Below are 16,200 nucleotides of genomic sequence, written 5' to 3' on the forward strand. Positions count from 1 at the left end.
CTTTATTATATTAGTATATAGGATATTTATTATATTCAAATGTATCCGTATAACGGGCCCCCAAAATACATTTTACTAGTGGGCCCTAGGTACCCCAGTCCGACACTGCCACCCAATGTCAGCTAAGTCTGGGTCCTACCTCTGGGACCTACACCTATCTCCAGAACGGGACACCCGAAATGAGCGGAGAGGATCTGCACATACGCCGCCCTCCTTTTATTTCTATGGGACTGCCAATAAGAGCTGAGAGCTGGGTTTGGCTATCTCTGGCGGACCGATAGAAGTGAATGGAGCGGTGGCTGCACTAGCACAGTGCGCTCTCCATTGATTTCTATGGGACTTATAACCAAGCTCTTGCTCTGCTACTTTCAGAACTCCCACAGGAATGATCAGCGCACACCGCACATGCATGCTAAGGGAGCGACACCTATCTGACATTGGTGGCATATACCATCAGTGACAACCTTAAAGGGTATTCCCATCATAGACAAGGGGGGCATATCGCTAGGATATGCCCCCAATGTCTGGTAGGTGCGGGTCTCGCCTCTGGGACTCGCACCTACAAGGAGAACGGAGAAAGTGGAGGAGAGTGCACTGTGCATGCACCCTCTATTCATTTCTATGGAGCCGCCTAAAATAGCCGAGCGCTGTCTCGGCTATTTCCGTCAGCCCCATAGAAATGAACGGGAGCGGTGGCCGCACAAAGGGAGAGGCGGGGAGCTGCGCCTGGTGGTGGACAGACCCCAGGAAACCCGGGGTCCTCCAGCCACAACTCTCCCCGGCTCCATATCAGACAATGGGGGCATATCCTAGCGACATTCCCCCATTGTCTAAGATGGGAATACCCCTTTAAGGAGCCTGTTCACACCAATCTTTTGACAGCGTAATTTGGAGTTACAAAAAAACACAGGGTCCCTCAGCAGAAGCCTGCGCTGCTATCCAGGCGGCTGCACTGTGGCTCTGACGGAAGGGTGCGCAAAGAAAGTGCATGTCCTCTCATCTCCAGGGCTAGAAAATGTAGAGTCCCATCGAAAACAATGGGAGTTGGCTTCCATGCCAGTTTCAGCTGTTAGAAAATCTAAAGAGGCTCTCTAGGAATAGAAACTAGAACGAGAACTAGAAACAGCGCCACTCCAGCCTGTGGCAGTGTCCGGTATTACATCTCAGCCCTATTCGGCACAGTTGCAATAACACACACAACCAACATGCAAATGGCGCAGTGGAGTTTCTATCTAATGTCGCAATCTCCACAGGACGCACGTCATTCACGGCTCTATGGTACACTCAGCCCCGCCCATGCCTTGACCGTTAACCCAGAACCGGAAGTGGTGAAAGCAGACGGTTTTCAGGCCGCGCGTTCGGATCTGCGCATCTGCCTCGTGTGGTCGTGAAGCGGTGACGGTGGTGAGCGGAGCGGGGCACTGGTGAGGACTACCCTGGGGTTACTCTGCATGGCAGCGGGCGCCTGAGGAGAGGCCCGGCCTCCATCTTGGGTTTGTAGCGCGGGCTCTGAAATGGGGCCTGGGCCTCTCATTGTGCTCCTCGTGTATATTGCTAATACCTGTTTACTGTACCCTGAGCAGCCAGCTGATGGCACTGTATAGTGTACATTACATGAGGGGCTTATACCGGTGACTGCTATGAAAAATGCTAAATGTGTTCCTCATTATACTTTCACACTCGCATTTGGTGCGCATCCATCATGGATCTATACAGACGGATCCGTTCAGATAATACACCCGTCTGGATCAGTCATGAGCACCATTGTGTCAGTGAAAACGGATCCGACCTCCATATTGTGTGTCAGAACAGATCTATTTGGATCCGTTTCATCAGACGGACATCAAAACGCAAGCTTGGAGGCAAACTGATGCTTTCTGAGCGGATCCTTTAACATTCAGAATGCATTAGGGCAAAACTGATCCGTTTTGGACCGCTTGTGAGAGCCCTGAACGGATCTCGCAAACCGAAACCCAAAACACCAGTGTGAAAGTAGCCTTAGGGTACTTTCACATCAGCGTTATTTTTTTTCGGCATAGGGTTCTGTCAAAAGGGCTCAATACCGGAAAAAGAACTGATCAGTTTTCAGCTACTTTCACACTCGGGTTTGGTGCGGCTCCGTCATGGATCTGCACAGATGGATCCGTTCACATAATACAAACGTCTGCATCTGTTCAGACCGGATCCATCTTAAACACCATTGAAAGTCAGTGGAGGACGGATCCGTTTTCTATTGTGTCAGTGAAAATGGATCCGTCCCCATTGACTTATATTGTGTCAGGACGGATCTGTTTGGCTCAGTTTCGTCAGACGGACACCAAAACACTGCAGGCAGTGTTATGGTGTCCGCCTACAAAGCAGAATTGAGGCAAACTGATGAATTCTGATCGGATCCTTTTCTATTCAGAATGCATTGGGGCAAAACTGATCTGTTTTGAACCGTTTGTGAGATCCGTTCAGGGATCTCACAAAACGGAAATCCAAAACGCCAGTGTGAAAGTAGCCTAAAGGGGTAAGGGTGCATTCTGGGTCTGCATCTTGTGGAACTGGTGCAGAACCACTGACTTCTATGTGGCCTCAAAAGATGTGGTCATCACACTGGGTGCTGTCTGCATCTGTATTTCTGCATGTCGAAAAGAGAGCATGTCCTATTCTTGTCCATGGTTTTTCTATTATGGTTGTGGCCTATGTGCTGTCCGCAAATTGCGGAATGCATATGTCGGTATCCGTGTTTTGCGTCGCCTGAATGAGCCCTTATGCACACGACCGTGTCCGTATTGCTGTGTGCAATGCCTTCCATGTGCACTCATTCTCCTCCGTAGATTACTAATCCTAATGTCCACCATATGGACCAGAATAGTACACGTTCTGTACTTTGCGGAATGGACATACTGATGGGGGCGGTACACGGGCAACTTCCTTGTGGTATCTGTTTTATTTCTTTTTGCGGATCCACAGAAGTGAATGGGTCTGCGGGGACATGGATATGAAAGTCATTGCATGACACGTAAGACAAATAACCCACCTAAATCAAATATACTGCACCCTCTGCCCCCGGCATCACCTCCCAGGGTATAGTCAGGAGCTCCCCATACAGATTGTTGGCTGGCTCCTCTAAGAACGGCTGGTTTGACTGACCATGCAGTATGTATGTGGGGGGGGGGGGGGGGCCTTAAATGGGCTGTCCTGTTAGTACAACTTGTCCCCTTTCCACTGGATAGGGGATGCGTTTCTGATCAGCGGGGGTCTGTAACCCCATCTCCTATCCTGTGGATAAGTTGGAGTAATAGGACAATCCCTTTAAGACTCTGTTCACATGAATTACTTCAGTGGCCGCACAACAGAATGGACAGCGGGGAGATTGTGGTGAAGCTGATGTCTATGTGGCACCTCTGCCAGGAGGTAGTGAGGGTATATAACGTCTCGGCTCTGATGTGCCACAGCTGCCTGGCCTGACAACACATTACAGCTGGTGCAAGTGCAAAATGTTGATGTGCCAGGCACTGGTTAAAGGGGTTGTGCACTGTCCCCTCCTGGGCAGACCTCGCCTGGTTCCCCACCTGCACGCTCCTCTGCTGCTCCACTCGGGATGGTCACATGACTGCAGCGGTGTCAAACTGGAAGCTTACATCCAGGGACCCTAGCGGAGCAATCGAGGCTGGGAGCCAGGGCAGTGTGCCCCTCTCGCACTTGACAGACTGTCTAAGATCTGTAGCCTGTTACAGTGCTGGTAAACTGATCCTAGTTTAGCAAAATCTCTAGCATTTGCCACAGAAAAAAAAAAAAAAATTGTACCAAGGAGATTTAAATGGCTTGTCCTATTTTTTTTTTTTTTGAGGCCCAAGCAGCAAATGGCTGTCCGCAGTGCACGGGCACCAGCCTTGTGCCCACCATTTACGGATGCAAACCCATTCACCACTGAAGCGCACATGGTGTACCTGACAGGTGCCCGTATACTGCATGCATGAGCCCTTATTAAACCATGCTTATCGGGCTGCACCTGAATTGTGGCTTCAAGCCCGTTTTCCCATTTCCTCTGCCACATTTTCCAGTTAAGCTGGCGGAGCATTGGCTAGAGGGGTGGGCCTTAAGTGGCATACACCTGCTAAGATGTGCTAAAGTTAATAAGGGGCAGGTATCTCTTAATTTTGGTACATTTCATGTCATCACTGACTAGATAAAGGATGGCATTAGAAATGCCATCTTGATAGATCTCCCCCAGAGATATTACAAAATCCGACTGTGTGGACATACCCTTATGATGCGTTTACAGTGCCTTAGGGCTCGTTCACACGACTGTGTGAAGCCTGTGCTGCGGACCGCAAATTGCGGTCGCAATGCATGGGCATAGACCATGGCCCAGCGGCATGGGGATCGTGGGTCATTCACTTGAATGGGTCCGCGATCCCTCCGTTCCGCAAAAAGATAGAACATGTTCTATCTTTTTGCAGTGCGGAGGAACGGAACCCCAGGAAGCACTCCGTAGTGTTCCGTATCTCCAGATTCGCAGACCCATTGCAGTGAATGTATCCGCATCCGTGATGTGGAATGCACACGGAATTGTGCCCGTGTATTACAGATCTGCAAATGCGGTCCGCAATACGGCAACGGGCAGCACACGTTCGTGTGAACAAGCCCTTACTGAGCAGGCAATTATCGGCAACAGGACTGTTCCTTCCCAATAACTGCCTGCTCGTCAGTAGAGGTGAAGAACTGCATTCACAGGCAGCATCCCCTTCCAGTGTATAGTGAGGAGTGATGGCTTCCGGCATCGCGCAGCCTCGGACAGATTTGTGGTTTCTGGGAAGCAGCTGGTTACACAGCATTGCCCACGAACCCAGATTTAAAGGGAACCTGTCACCGGGATTTTGGCCATAGAGCTGGGGACATGGGCTGCTAGCACATCTGCAATACCCCGTCCCCATAGCTCTCTGTGCTTTTATTGTATTAAAAAACAGTTTTGATCTATATGCAAATGAACCTCATATGTGTCCTGTATCCAGATGATGAGTCCAGCGGAAAGGAGCCCAGCACCGCCCCACGTCCTCCGAATCTCCTCCTTGCTGGCTGACGTCACAGAGCTGGAGCGCCGAAATCTCGGGATGCGCAAGTTAGCGCATGCGTAGTTCGTTCCCTGTGCTGATGCCAGCACAGGGAATGTACATGATGCCGACACTGTGCTTGCGCTAGCTCGCTTTCCGCTGGACTCATCTCTGGATACAGGACACATATGAGGTTCATTTGCATATCGATCAAAACAGTTTTTTTTAACACAATAAAAGCACAGAGAGCTATGGGGACGGGGTACTGCAGATGTGCTAGTGGCCATCTAGCAGCCCATGTCCCCAGCTCTATGGCCAAAATCGTGGTGACAGGTTCCCTTTAATGTGCTGCATGAAATCTGGTCTCACCCGATAATGTGTTGTGCTGGTTCCTCAGGCGATCAGCAGCACATTTACCTCAGATTGTTCTCGTGAGATGTAAATCCTTTCTGTTAAATGATCTTTGCTGATAGTCCTGCAGTGATGTCGGCATGTACAGCAGGTCAGTGCTGTAGGAAAATACCGCAATAGAGCTGCCGGGGCTGTGAGCATTGGTTTATTGTATGGCATTTTGTCTCTTCGCTTAATTTGTCCATATCCTGGAAATTCCTATTTTACTTTTGTGCGTGTTATTTCCCTACTGTGTTTTGTTGCAGGTTCTACAGGAGAATTGGTAATCTTTTACTGCAGTTTGCATATATTTAACCTGTGTAAATGCCTGGCTGAGTTGGTGTACATACATTACTTATCCTGTACTGATCCTGCTTGTATTATACTCCAGAGCTTTATTCCCTATTCTGCTAATGGGGTCCCTGTGTACATACACTACTTATCCTGTACTCATCCTGTATTATACTCCAGAGCCGCACTCACTATTCTGCTGGTGGAATAACTGTATATTCATTACATTACTTATCCTGAACTCCTCCTGAACTACATCCTGTATTATACTCCAGAGCCGCACTCCCTATTCTGCCGGTGGAGTCTTTGTAAATGCATTACTTATTCTGTACTGATCCTTAGTTACATCCTATATTATACTCCAGAGCTGCACTCACTATTCTGCTAATGGAGTCCCTGTGTTCATACACTACTCATCCTGTATTATACTTCAGGGCCGCACTCCCTATTCTGCCGGTGGAGTCTGTGTAAATGCATTACTTATTCTGTACTGATCCTGCGTTACATCTTGTATTATACTCCAGAGCTGCACTCACTATTCTGCTAATGGAGTCCCTGTGTACATACACTACTTATCCTGTATTATACTCCAGAGCCGCACTCACTATTCTGCTGGTGGAGTCACTGTGTACATATAATACTTATCCTGTACTGATCCTGAGTTACATCCTGTATTATACTCCAGAGCTGCACTCACTATTCTGCTGGTGGAGTCTGTGTAAATACATTACTTATTCTGTACTGATCATGAGTTACATCCTGTATTATACTCCAGAGCTGCACTCACTATTCTGCTGGTGGACTCGCTGCGTAGTAGTTACTCGGACATCAGAAGAGATGACAGGTCCTTTTTAATGATTGTGTATTAGTCCGTTGATGTGTTCCTCCGCCTTCTCATACATTTGTCAAACTATATGTAAAGTGGCTAACCTTTTAAAGGTCTGCAAATAACTCCGGGCTCCAGGGATCACCTGGTAAGGTGTGTGATCGTCTCCTGATCTTCCTGCGGTTCTGCAGACAACCTCCAGTAGCCGTACGTACAGGTTGTGTATCTGGATATGATGTGCTCCTGTGCGTACACTACAGCATGGCCGCTTTTCCTTGGCCAGATCTCCTGTCTTGTACAGCAGGTCCCCAGCCCACCACTGGTGGTGAAGACAGACAGAAGGGTGATGGGGGTCTGTTTTAGATGGTCGTGCTCTGACTTGATCCCTCTGCCTTTAGTAATATGGCATAGTTTAGGCTCCACAACGCTGTCTGGTATCTGTAGTGTTCATAGCCTTCTTACTTTCAGCATCAAGTGCCTACCTATCTCCCCCTCCCATCTGAGAATAGGATCGTTAACATTCGATCAGAAGGAGGGGACTGGCATATTTTTTATGTATACAGTAGACAAATTTCCCAATACTGACAGTAATTAACATCAGATGAGTTGACCACATCCCTTTAAGGCCCACGTTTTCTGCAGGTTGTAGATGGCTGTCTGAGAAACCATGGTGATATACAATCTGCTTCATGAGCTTTGTAGGAGCTTCTGCAGACTTCACAAATGGAGGAATGTTCCCAGGTTTTCTCTTTTCTATTGGTGTACCTTCACAGTGACTCTCCAGGCTCCCCTTACTAAGGGCTCATGACCATACTGGCTCACTAGACCATAATCGGCCGGGCAGCAATATACGGGCACCGGCCATGTGCACTCCGTGGTGCAAGCGCAGAGCCGTTGACTTGAATGGGTCTGCAATATACAACTGAAGATAGGACTTCACCCGTCTTATGTGGAGCGGAGGCACGGATCAAAAGCCCTGCAAAGTCCTTCTGCTGACTTTCGGGTCCATGCCTCTGCACCGCAGAAACATAGAAAATGTTCTATCTTTGGCCATAACTTGTGGACCCATTCAAGTCAGTTGGTCCGCATCTGCTAACTGCGTGCACATGGCTGGTGCACATGCATTGTGGACTGTTTGCGGTTCCCAGCACGGAGCCCCTACGCTCGTGTGCATAAGCCCTAAGGCTCGTTCCCCTCTAAGGTTGCACCAGGTTTCGAAGACTAAGTATTTTTTTGATGGTGTGGCAGAGGTTCAGTCCAGTACCAAGATGATCTGTTTTTCAATACAAAGGTGCCCTATTGTGCAGCTTGGCGTCAGTTTGCGTCAGCGATCATGGCGCATGCCGTATTCTCATCAGTGGCTGCACATTGGAGGCGGAGGGAGGGCATCCCTCTCTTCCCACTGTGACATGGCTGGCCACTGCCACTGATGGAAAAGCTGAGGGAAGGTTGAGAATAGGAGTGCAGGGGATTTGTGCAATATATATGAGGGGGTCCCAGGGCTCCAGACATAAAAAAATCAAAAACCGTGCCGCCAATGATTCTACTTTATAATGTTGGGGGGGGGGGGGGTTCAGTGCACTGTGCCACCAATGAATATCGTTTATGCTTAATACAAACACAAGCTGCGCTGCCGGCCATATCCCATACCCGGCTCCCAGCCTCTATGACTGCGTGCTGCGATCCGCCGTCATAGAGGCTGGGTGCCGGGTATGGGATATGGCCGGTTTTCTGCCAGATTTCTATACCTTGCTAGAACGCCATACCGGAAGTGACGCAGCCGCACAGGAATCGGAACACCTGCAGCGCAGCCTGCGTTTTATTCATTGGTGGTGCGGTGGACACAGCCCCCCCTCCTCCCTGCTATCAGCCCATTGGTGGCAGGGGCCCAGGGGGGAGGGATTGCCTCCTTCTCCCCTGTGCTGTTGAGAAGAACATGGCACACGTTGACAGCAGCGCGTCCTATGTCAGTTTAATGTGAAAGAGGCAGAGCAGCGGAGGGTCTAGGCGCCCCATTTACCTATTCTAAGTCGCATTGGCGACCATTTTGGTCGCCATCTGGAGCCCTGGGTCCATGCTTCTCATGATGTCATTACCATGGGGCCAGTAGCATCCATAGGTTACTCACGTGATGTCGTCAGAGGTCCTTTATCCTATTCAGGCGATCTTGCCTCACAAGCTGGTAATCTTGGTGTGCTTCATGGAGTCTAGACACTACTGTGCCTGTATCAATTTGAGGCGCATGGTGATATTACTTCAGTACTTCTATGTGCCTCCATTATGGGTGCATTCGCACGACCGTATGTATTTTGCGGTCCGCAAAACACAGATCCTCAAAAAAGACGGATGATGTCGTATTGGATCGTTTTTTTTTTTTTTTGGTGTGGACCTATTGTAACCATGTCTTATTCTTGTCTGCAAAATGCACAAGAATAGGACATGTTCTATTTATTTATTTTTTTTGTAGGACTGCAAGATGGACATATGACTGTGGTGAACCCACAAAAATGTGGGTCAGATACAGAGTGAAAATAGTAGTTTAATGAGACCTAAGGCCCCATTCACAAAACCGCATTTTTGGTCCACATTCTTTTTGTGGATCGCACATGGACCCGTTAATTTCTATAGGTCCTCCCAAAAAACTCACAACAGTGTACTCTCTGCGTCCATATGTTTGTTCTGCGGCCCCGCAAAAAAGATAGAACATGTCCTATTCTTGTCTGTTTTGCGGACAAGAATGGGCTTTTTTATAGCGGCATGCATACGGACTGCTTCTGTACTTTGTAGATCCTCAATTTGCGGGCTGCAAAATGGATAAGGTCATGTGGTGTGCAGACAGCCTACGAAGTAACCCCCATCATGTACCTCCTCACACATGAGGTTAATGCGAGGTAGATCATGTGACTATTTACTAGTAATGTGAGGCACGTGATGGGTCTGAATCGATAAACCCTTGTTTTATCATTTAATTGTGAGGTACTCCATGTACCTCACACATTAACCCCATGTTGTCTGTGTGGAGCTACTAGATGAAGTTACTATTTGGGCTCATGCACACGACCGTGCCGTTTTTTGCAGTCCGCAAATTGCAGATCTGCGTTGTTACTGCTCCTAGAAGCTCCGTTCTCCCACCTCTGTCTCCTTCATCCAAGTCTTGATTGACATGGTAAATCTCGCTCCTGCCCCGTGCCGTTTGGTATTCGGTGAAGGAAGGACGCTCACTGGCTGCTGACTTCCTTACTGCGCTGAACGCTGCGCGGCGCAGGCGCGAGATTTACCATGCACTCAGGGCCGGCAGGAGGATGTGAACGCTGCCTGGCCCTGTCAATCAAGACTCGGTGAGAGAACGGAGCCTCTAGGAGCAGGAGCAACGCACCCCCAGCTCCTAGAGGCTAATTTGCATTAGGGATCGACCGATATTGATTTTTTAGGACCGATACCGATAATTTGTGAACTTTCAGGCCGATAGCCGATAATTTATACCGATATTCTGGGAATTTTCATTTTTGAAAAAAAATAAAAAATTCCCACAAATCTGCTGAAAATTAATGTTTATTGTTAATGTGTATTTTTTTTTTTTAAATCTTTCTTTTTCATTTATATTTTGGTGTTTTTATAATTTTTTTTTTTAACTAACTTTTAGCCCCCTTAGGGACTAGAACCCTTGTCCTATTCACCCTGATAGAGATCTATCAGGGTGAATAGGAGCTCACACTGTCCCTGCTGCTCTGTGCTTTGTGCACACAGCAGCATGGAGCTTATCATGGCAGCCAGAGCTTCAATAGCGTCCTGGCTGCCATGGTAACCGATCGGAGCCCCAGCATTACACTGCTGGGGCTCCGATCGGAGGAGCAAGGGAGAGGGGATCCTGTGGGGGGGGGGGGCGCACTGCGACTGGGGTGGGGGGCCCTATGCGCCACCACTGCTTAATGGGGGGAGGGGGGGCGCACTGCGCCACCAATGCTTAATACTGGGGTGGGGGGGGGGCTTGGGGGGCGCACTGCGCCACCAATGTCTGATACTGGGGGGCGCACTGCGCCACCAATGAAGCTTAATTTCATATACAGGAGGCGGGAGCTGGCTGCAGGATCACATAGCCGGCTCCCGACCTCTATGAGCAGTAGCTGCGATCCGCGGCACCTGAGGAGTTAACTACCGCAGATCGCAGCTACAGCTCATAGAGGCCGGGAGCCGGCTATGTGATCCTGCAGCTCCCGCCTCCTGTATATGAATGAATGATAGATTAATCTTCATTGGTGGAGCAGTGGCCATAGCTCCTCCCCTCCTCCTGTCCCCTGTCCTCTCATTGGCGGCAGCAGCACAGGGGGAGGAGACACTGCTTCTTCTCCCCTGTGCTGCTAAGGGGAACACTGAGAGCGCTGTCAGCAGCGCGATCTGTGTTCCCCATACACTATCGGAATATCGGCAAAATAGATGCCGATACCGATAGTGTTCAAAATCCTGAATATCGGCCGATAATATCGGTAAATCCCTAATTTGCATATTGCAAAAGTTAAATTTATGGAGTAACTGGGGCATGGCTAAAACTAGGAATAGACTAGTTAAGTTTAGCTGACATTAGCACATTGCTAATGTCAGACCATTTTAATTTAGGTATTTCTGGTGACAGAAACCCTTTAACAGATCACTCTTCTACAGTCATCTCATAATCATCACAACCAGGAATATATTGACTACCTATATAATACTGGATTGCACCATTCACAGTAGGTGACTGCTAACTCTGCCCTGTTCCTTCCTTGTACAGTTACCTCTGCACAGGTCACAACATGCCTAGAAAACTGTCCCATAAGTGTCCCCCTCTATTGTATCTATGGCACTTTGTGGTTGCTGTAAAGCGGGGACCCCCAACCTTTTCTTGTCCTAAGGCAGCGTTGTCCAAATAAACTATTCCTAAGGGACTGAAAAGGGGTATTACCATCAAGGACATGAATGGTATCAAAAGTATGTTATGAATGCCTCGTAGGTGATGGATCCACCTCCAGGACTCCTACCTGAGAAGATGGGGCCACTTGTCCCTAGTTTGCAGGTCTGTGTCTCTCCATTATAATGTGTGTTGCTGGAACACGTGAGTGTTTCACTACTGCCATAAGCTACAAAGAAGATGGCTGAATGTGTGACTACATTTTAGGACTCTTCCTAATCAAGATCATCCTAGTTAGATCTTTACCCTTTAAATCCTAGCCGTTACATTAGCTAGAAGGGTGTGAGAAACGCCTTCTCTCCCAATCGGCCATATATAGCCCATTTCTTCTTTCTTCCTTCCCCACAGTAGTAAGAATGAGAGAGAATCCCAAGTCCACTGTTTAGATTTTAGATGGTGTCTTCTCTAGTACTTAAAGGGGTTGTCTCCCCTCCTTATTTACAGGCTCTCTTCCTCTGTTCCCTGCTTGCTGGTGGCTGAGCTGAAGGCTCAGTGGGCAGGGAGGATGCAACCCTGACCCCTGCTTATGCGTGTGCGCACCCCCTAAATCCTATGAGCTTGTAATAAAGCTCAGACCAAGTGGCTGGACCGGGAGTTACTGCACATGCACACCAATGTGTGCGTGCTCGCTCCTGTGAAAACCGGCCGCCAGATCAGCCAGCCAATAGGGTTTCTGTGCGCCTGCGCAGCCTTTGCTGATAATATTACAGCGGTGGCTGTAAATCTTAGAAACAAGCATGAAATTTGGGGCACTATATAGAGTAATAAGGTGACAGAGGCAAAATGTATATATATTACAGAAACAATCCTAGGACTACAAGGAAGTGAATAAATGGTGATTACTGAGGTGAGACAACCCCTTTAAAGGAAAGGTCACCAAAAATGTTATCTGCCAGTTAAAATTTGATAGTGACACACATCCTGTTTTTATTTTCTAATTACAGATTATTATTTTTTATTCTATCTCCTGAACATTTTTATAGGGGCGGCCATCTTGCGTGAGCTATTCACAGCATTTAGAGAGCATTGAAAAAATTGTGTACAGCAGCCCCATAGGCCATAAACACAATGGTCTGAAGGGACCTCATTGACTTCTGTGAGTTTTCTAGGCCTGGTTAGTGACCTGTGCAGAGGTCAGGAGGGAGCTAATAAGCTGTGATATCACCTATTGCGAATCGTAGATCCTGTGTTGTCTTTACACAGAGGTGATATGAGGTTATCCAGATAATTGCATTGCAGTAGAGTGATCTTTACAGACATTCAGTGGCCAGTGAGAAAACTGCAAGATTTTATAGTTTTGGTTTAAATATAGATATTGACATGGAAAATTAAAAATGACCACCAAAAATGCTCTAAAGTATTTTACATAAAAACATGATTTAAAGAATTTGTTTATCTGATGAAACATTCACTTTAAAGGTCACCCAAGACTGGAGAAAAATTATCATGGCTGCTGGTCCAGTTTAAGCATATGTTGGCTTTTTGATAGCCGTTTCCTTCTCGGGTAGGTTGCCCGCACGTTCATTGTCCATTTCTTGGGCAATGAAGGCTTATGTATCAATCCTATCTATAGTGCGGCTACCTGGAGTTCTTCTTGTACAAGTTTAAACACTACAGGATCCAGTTTTCTTCCAGTGAGAGATCTAGCTTGTCATTGACATTACAAGCGGTGGTCCCTCCCTAGGTCTTCTAGTCAAGGAGTGTTTACCATTGGTGGTTGGGCAAAATTGATATTGCACTCAATGGTGGTCTGTTACTCTTGAGCTCATGAGAGAACCCACTTTTTCCTCACCCCTGGTCTGATTTATTTGTACATATGTGAAAATTCTAAATTTTGGTGTTTGGTTCCTTTGTTCTTCCCAACAACTGTGGATGCTGGGGTGCTGTCATGGGCTCAAGGAAAACTGATTACAAGTGGGTGTAATCTCAATTTTCAGTCTACCATTCAAACAAATGCCTGCAACAAAGTAACGTTGAGGGAATAGACTAGGTGTTGATTTATAAATCGTACGTGGACTTTTTGAACCCCCTACCTTCTGTTTTTGGAAGAGCATACTTCCACGCTTTGCCTCGTTTGGTACTTTTAGGACATGTCGGAAGATCTAGAAGTGTTGGTAGATAATGATTGCTCTATAGTTGTGAAGTAAGGTATTTTCAGTTTCCAGTAAAAGATATTGTAGTACATTTCAAAGTTTACCCATATAATGCTCACCCAATGATATGCATTGGTCTAAACACTTTTCCCTATACCGCGCACGCTGAATCTTGCCTTGGTGTAGTTTTGGATGTTCTTATGTGTCAATTATATATATATATATTTTTTTTTTTAAGAAGTTTGGTGTCCTTTTAACTCTGGTATGTTGTATCAGAATATGGACACTTGAAGTATTGTATGTTCTAATAGTCCAAATCAAAAAGTCTCATGTAGAGCTGTCTCTGCCTTCCATCTCCCTTTCCGCTCACTATCTGCTTAGCTGCACTTCTGTTTGACGGATCATTGCACTTTTGTCATTCATGAGACTGTATATTTTAAAAAAATGTTAATTTTAATCCTATTCTGATTTTATCCAGATTACTGTTGTGCTGACTAAAATTACTTGTTTTTCTACAGAATTTTGTGCCGCCTTTCTACTTAACGAAGATACTTCGGTCTTCCTCATATCCACATTCTCAAGGTTAAATATACTCGTTCTCGGGACCTTCTCGTTCTTATTCTCCTTATTGCCATGAATCAGGGCAATAGAACAACCATGTCGAAGCCCTTTTCCCATTCTTCTTTAGGCAGAGACTTTATGAACGTCAGTTCTGGCCCTAAATTTAGTCAGCAAGGCTCTCGTAATTTGCCTTCTGGTCCCTCCTCCTCTAAAAACTTGCCATCCATATTTAACATCGGTAACAGGGCACCTCCTCCTATGCCATCTCAACCTAGGGGAGACCCCAATCAGGCCAATAAGATCTTGGCCAGCTTTGGTCTGTCCTCTAGGGACTTGGATGAATTGAGTCGCTATCCTGAGGAGAAGATTACCCCTGAAAGTTTACCACAGCTTATTCAGCAGATTAAAAGGAGGAGGTCAGAAGACATGTCTATGATAAGTTACAGAGAGAGACTTCCTAGAGAGCCATTAAGAGGGTCTAGCAGTGACTGGGATGATGATGTAAGACCATTCAGAAGAGAGAGCTTTGTTGAACGCTCATCTGGTCTCGACCATGTGGTCGATTATGACCATGGGAGCCGTGCTCGAGAGCCTCCTTATCGCGAAAGACTGGATTTAGACGACCGCCTAAGAGATCGGGAAAGGTATAGAGACGACCGTTTCTTATCTGATACTTCTTTCCGTAAGCTTGGTACGGATTATGAGCCCATGGGCTACAGCCAACCACAAGAACGATCTGCCTTTGAAAAGGCAAGAGGAATGCCATCCATTAGAAACATTGATGATTTCCATGGACTATCGCCAAAAGATTTTCCCTATCTCTGTTCCCTCTGTGACATACCAGTACATACTAAGAAGGTGAGTCCCTACCTCAATAGTTTATTTTGGCCATAAAACCTTACTTATCCATAGAAGTCGTGATAGATCTTATGCTTTAGGTTCACACAGACCTTAAAAACACTTACTGTAATTTTTTCTACTTCTCTTAAATGGTACTTTCTCAAGTGAGCAATGTTCATATTTGGTCTACGTAATGCGTATGTTCATCTGCCAAAATCCATTTTTGTCTCGCTACTCTTCCTCCCGGTTTTCCTTCAAATGGCATTCCCTCTTGTCTTCTGTGTACTGGCAATTTCCGTACCATTCAGCATTGTTCTATACACAAGTATTTTTGTTCCAAAATATTTTAACTTCATTTGGAGCCCAGTCTCGCCTGGAAATGGTTTAATACAATTTACACTTCTAAATTAGATGGTTGGGCTTTAAGTCTCATGTATATTTCATTACATCAAATTCTGGTGACTGGGCTACCCGAAATGTATCGTAGGACATGGTCATCATTTGGGGTGGATCCTAGGTTGCGTGACTCCCAGGACTCTTTGAGATCAATGTAACGTAACCAGGGAAAAATGTTAATTGAAGGTCTTGATGAAGAAACCTCTATTGGCTAAGCCACTGGGCACCCCTCATGATAATTCTGGCCAATATTACATGTTCCCTCCTATTTATTCGCCAATTGTGGGTGGGTGGTGATACTTGAGGTGTGGTTTGAAGATCAATTCTGAGCTCTTGCACTTGAACATGCATTCTGCTCATTGTATTGCATCACTTAAACGTTTGTTTCTTTTACGACTGGATACTCGAAATCGCATCTTAACTTGACATTATCCCGAAATTGCCTTCATATTTCCACTCAAAATTTCTAAACTCTTCCAGCCAAATTAAAGGCAACTGATATTTCTCGTTTTGCACATGGGCTTTCACTTCAAAAAGTTTTTAAAGGACTTTATCCCTGGGCAACAAGGTGTTGCATAACTATTACATTCTTGTCTTTTACAAATGCTGTAGCTTCAGTTTATCCTGATCGGCACCAATATCACTTAAATGCAAACTGGGCCACTCTTCCTGACAAAGTTTTATGATATGCTTCACCACACAATATTTTAGTACAGTGTAAGAATAGAGAAGAGCAAAATGTTCGCCAGTTATTACAGAACCGTATATCCTTCCTGTAAAGGGGTTTCCCATCTGTCATTTTTTGACATGTATGCA

General features: G+C 46.5%; 1 protein-coding gene across 2 annotated transcripts in view; it reads left to right on the forward strand.

The window, feature by feature from the left end:
* Window positions 1–1,302: 1,302 nt before the first annotated feature.
* Window positions 1,303–16,200, forward strand: part of MATR3 (matrin 3) — a 31,917-nt gene continuing 17,019 nt past the window's right edge. Inside the window, exons 1-2 of one of the 2 annotated variants that reach the window (XM_044281070.1) lie at window positions 1,303–1,424; window positions 14,106–15,006. In XM_044281070.1, coding sequence (XP_044137005.1) covers window positions 14,221–15,006 — 786 coding nt within the window. In that variant the 5' untranslated portion in view covers window positions 1,303–1,424; window positions 14,106–14,220. Of the gene's footprint in view, window positions 1,494–14,105; window positions 15,007–16,200 lie in introns of both variants that reach the window. The other variant, XM_044281069.1, reaches the window with a different exon arrangement.

The sequence above is a fragment of the Bufo gargarizans genome, chromosome 2 (genome assembly GCF_014858855.1).
Source record: "Bufo gargarizans isolate SCDJY-AF-19 chromosome 2, ASM1485885v1, whole genome shotgun sequence".
Taxonomy (NCBI): Eukaryota; Metazoa; Chordata; class Amphibia; order Anura; family Bufonidae; genus Bufo; species Bufo gargarizans.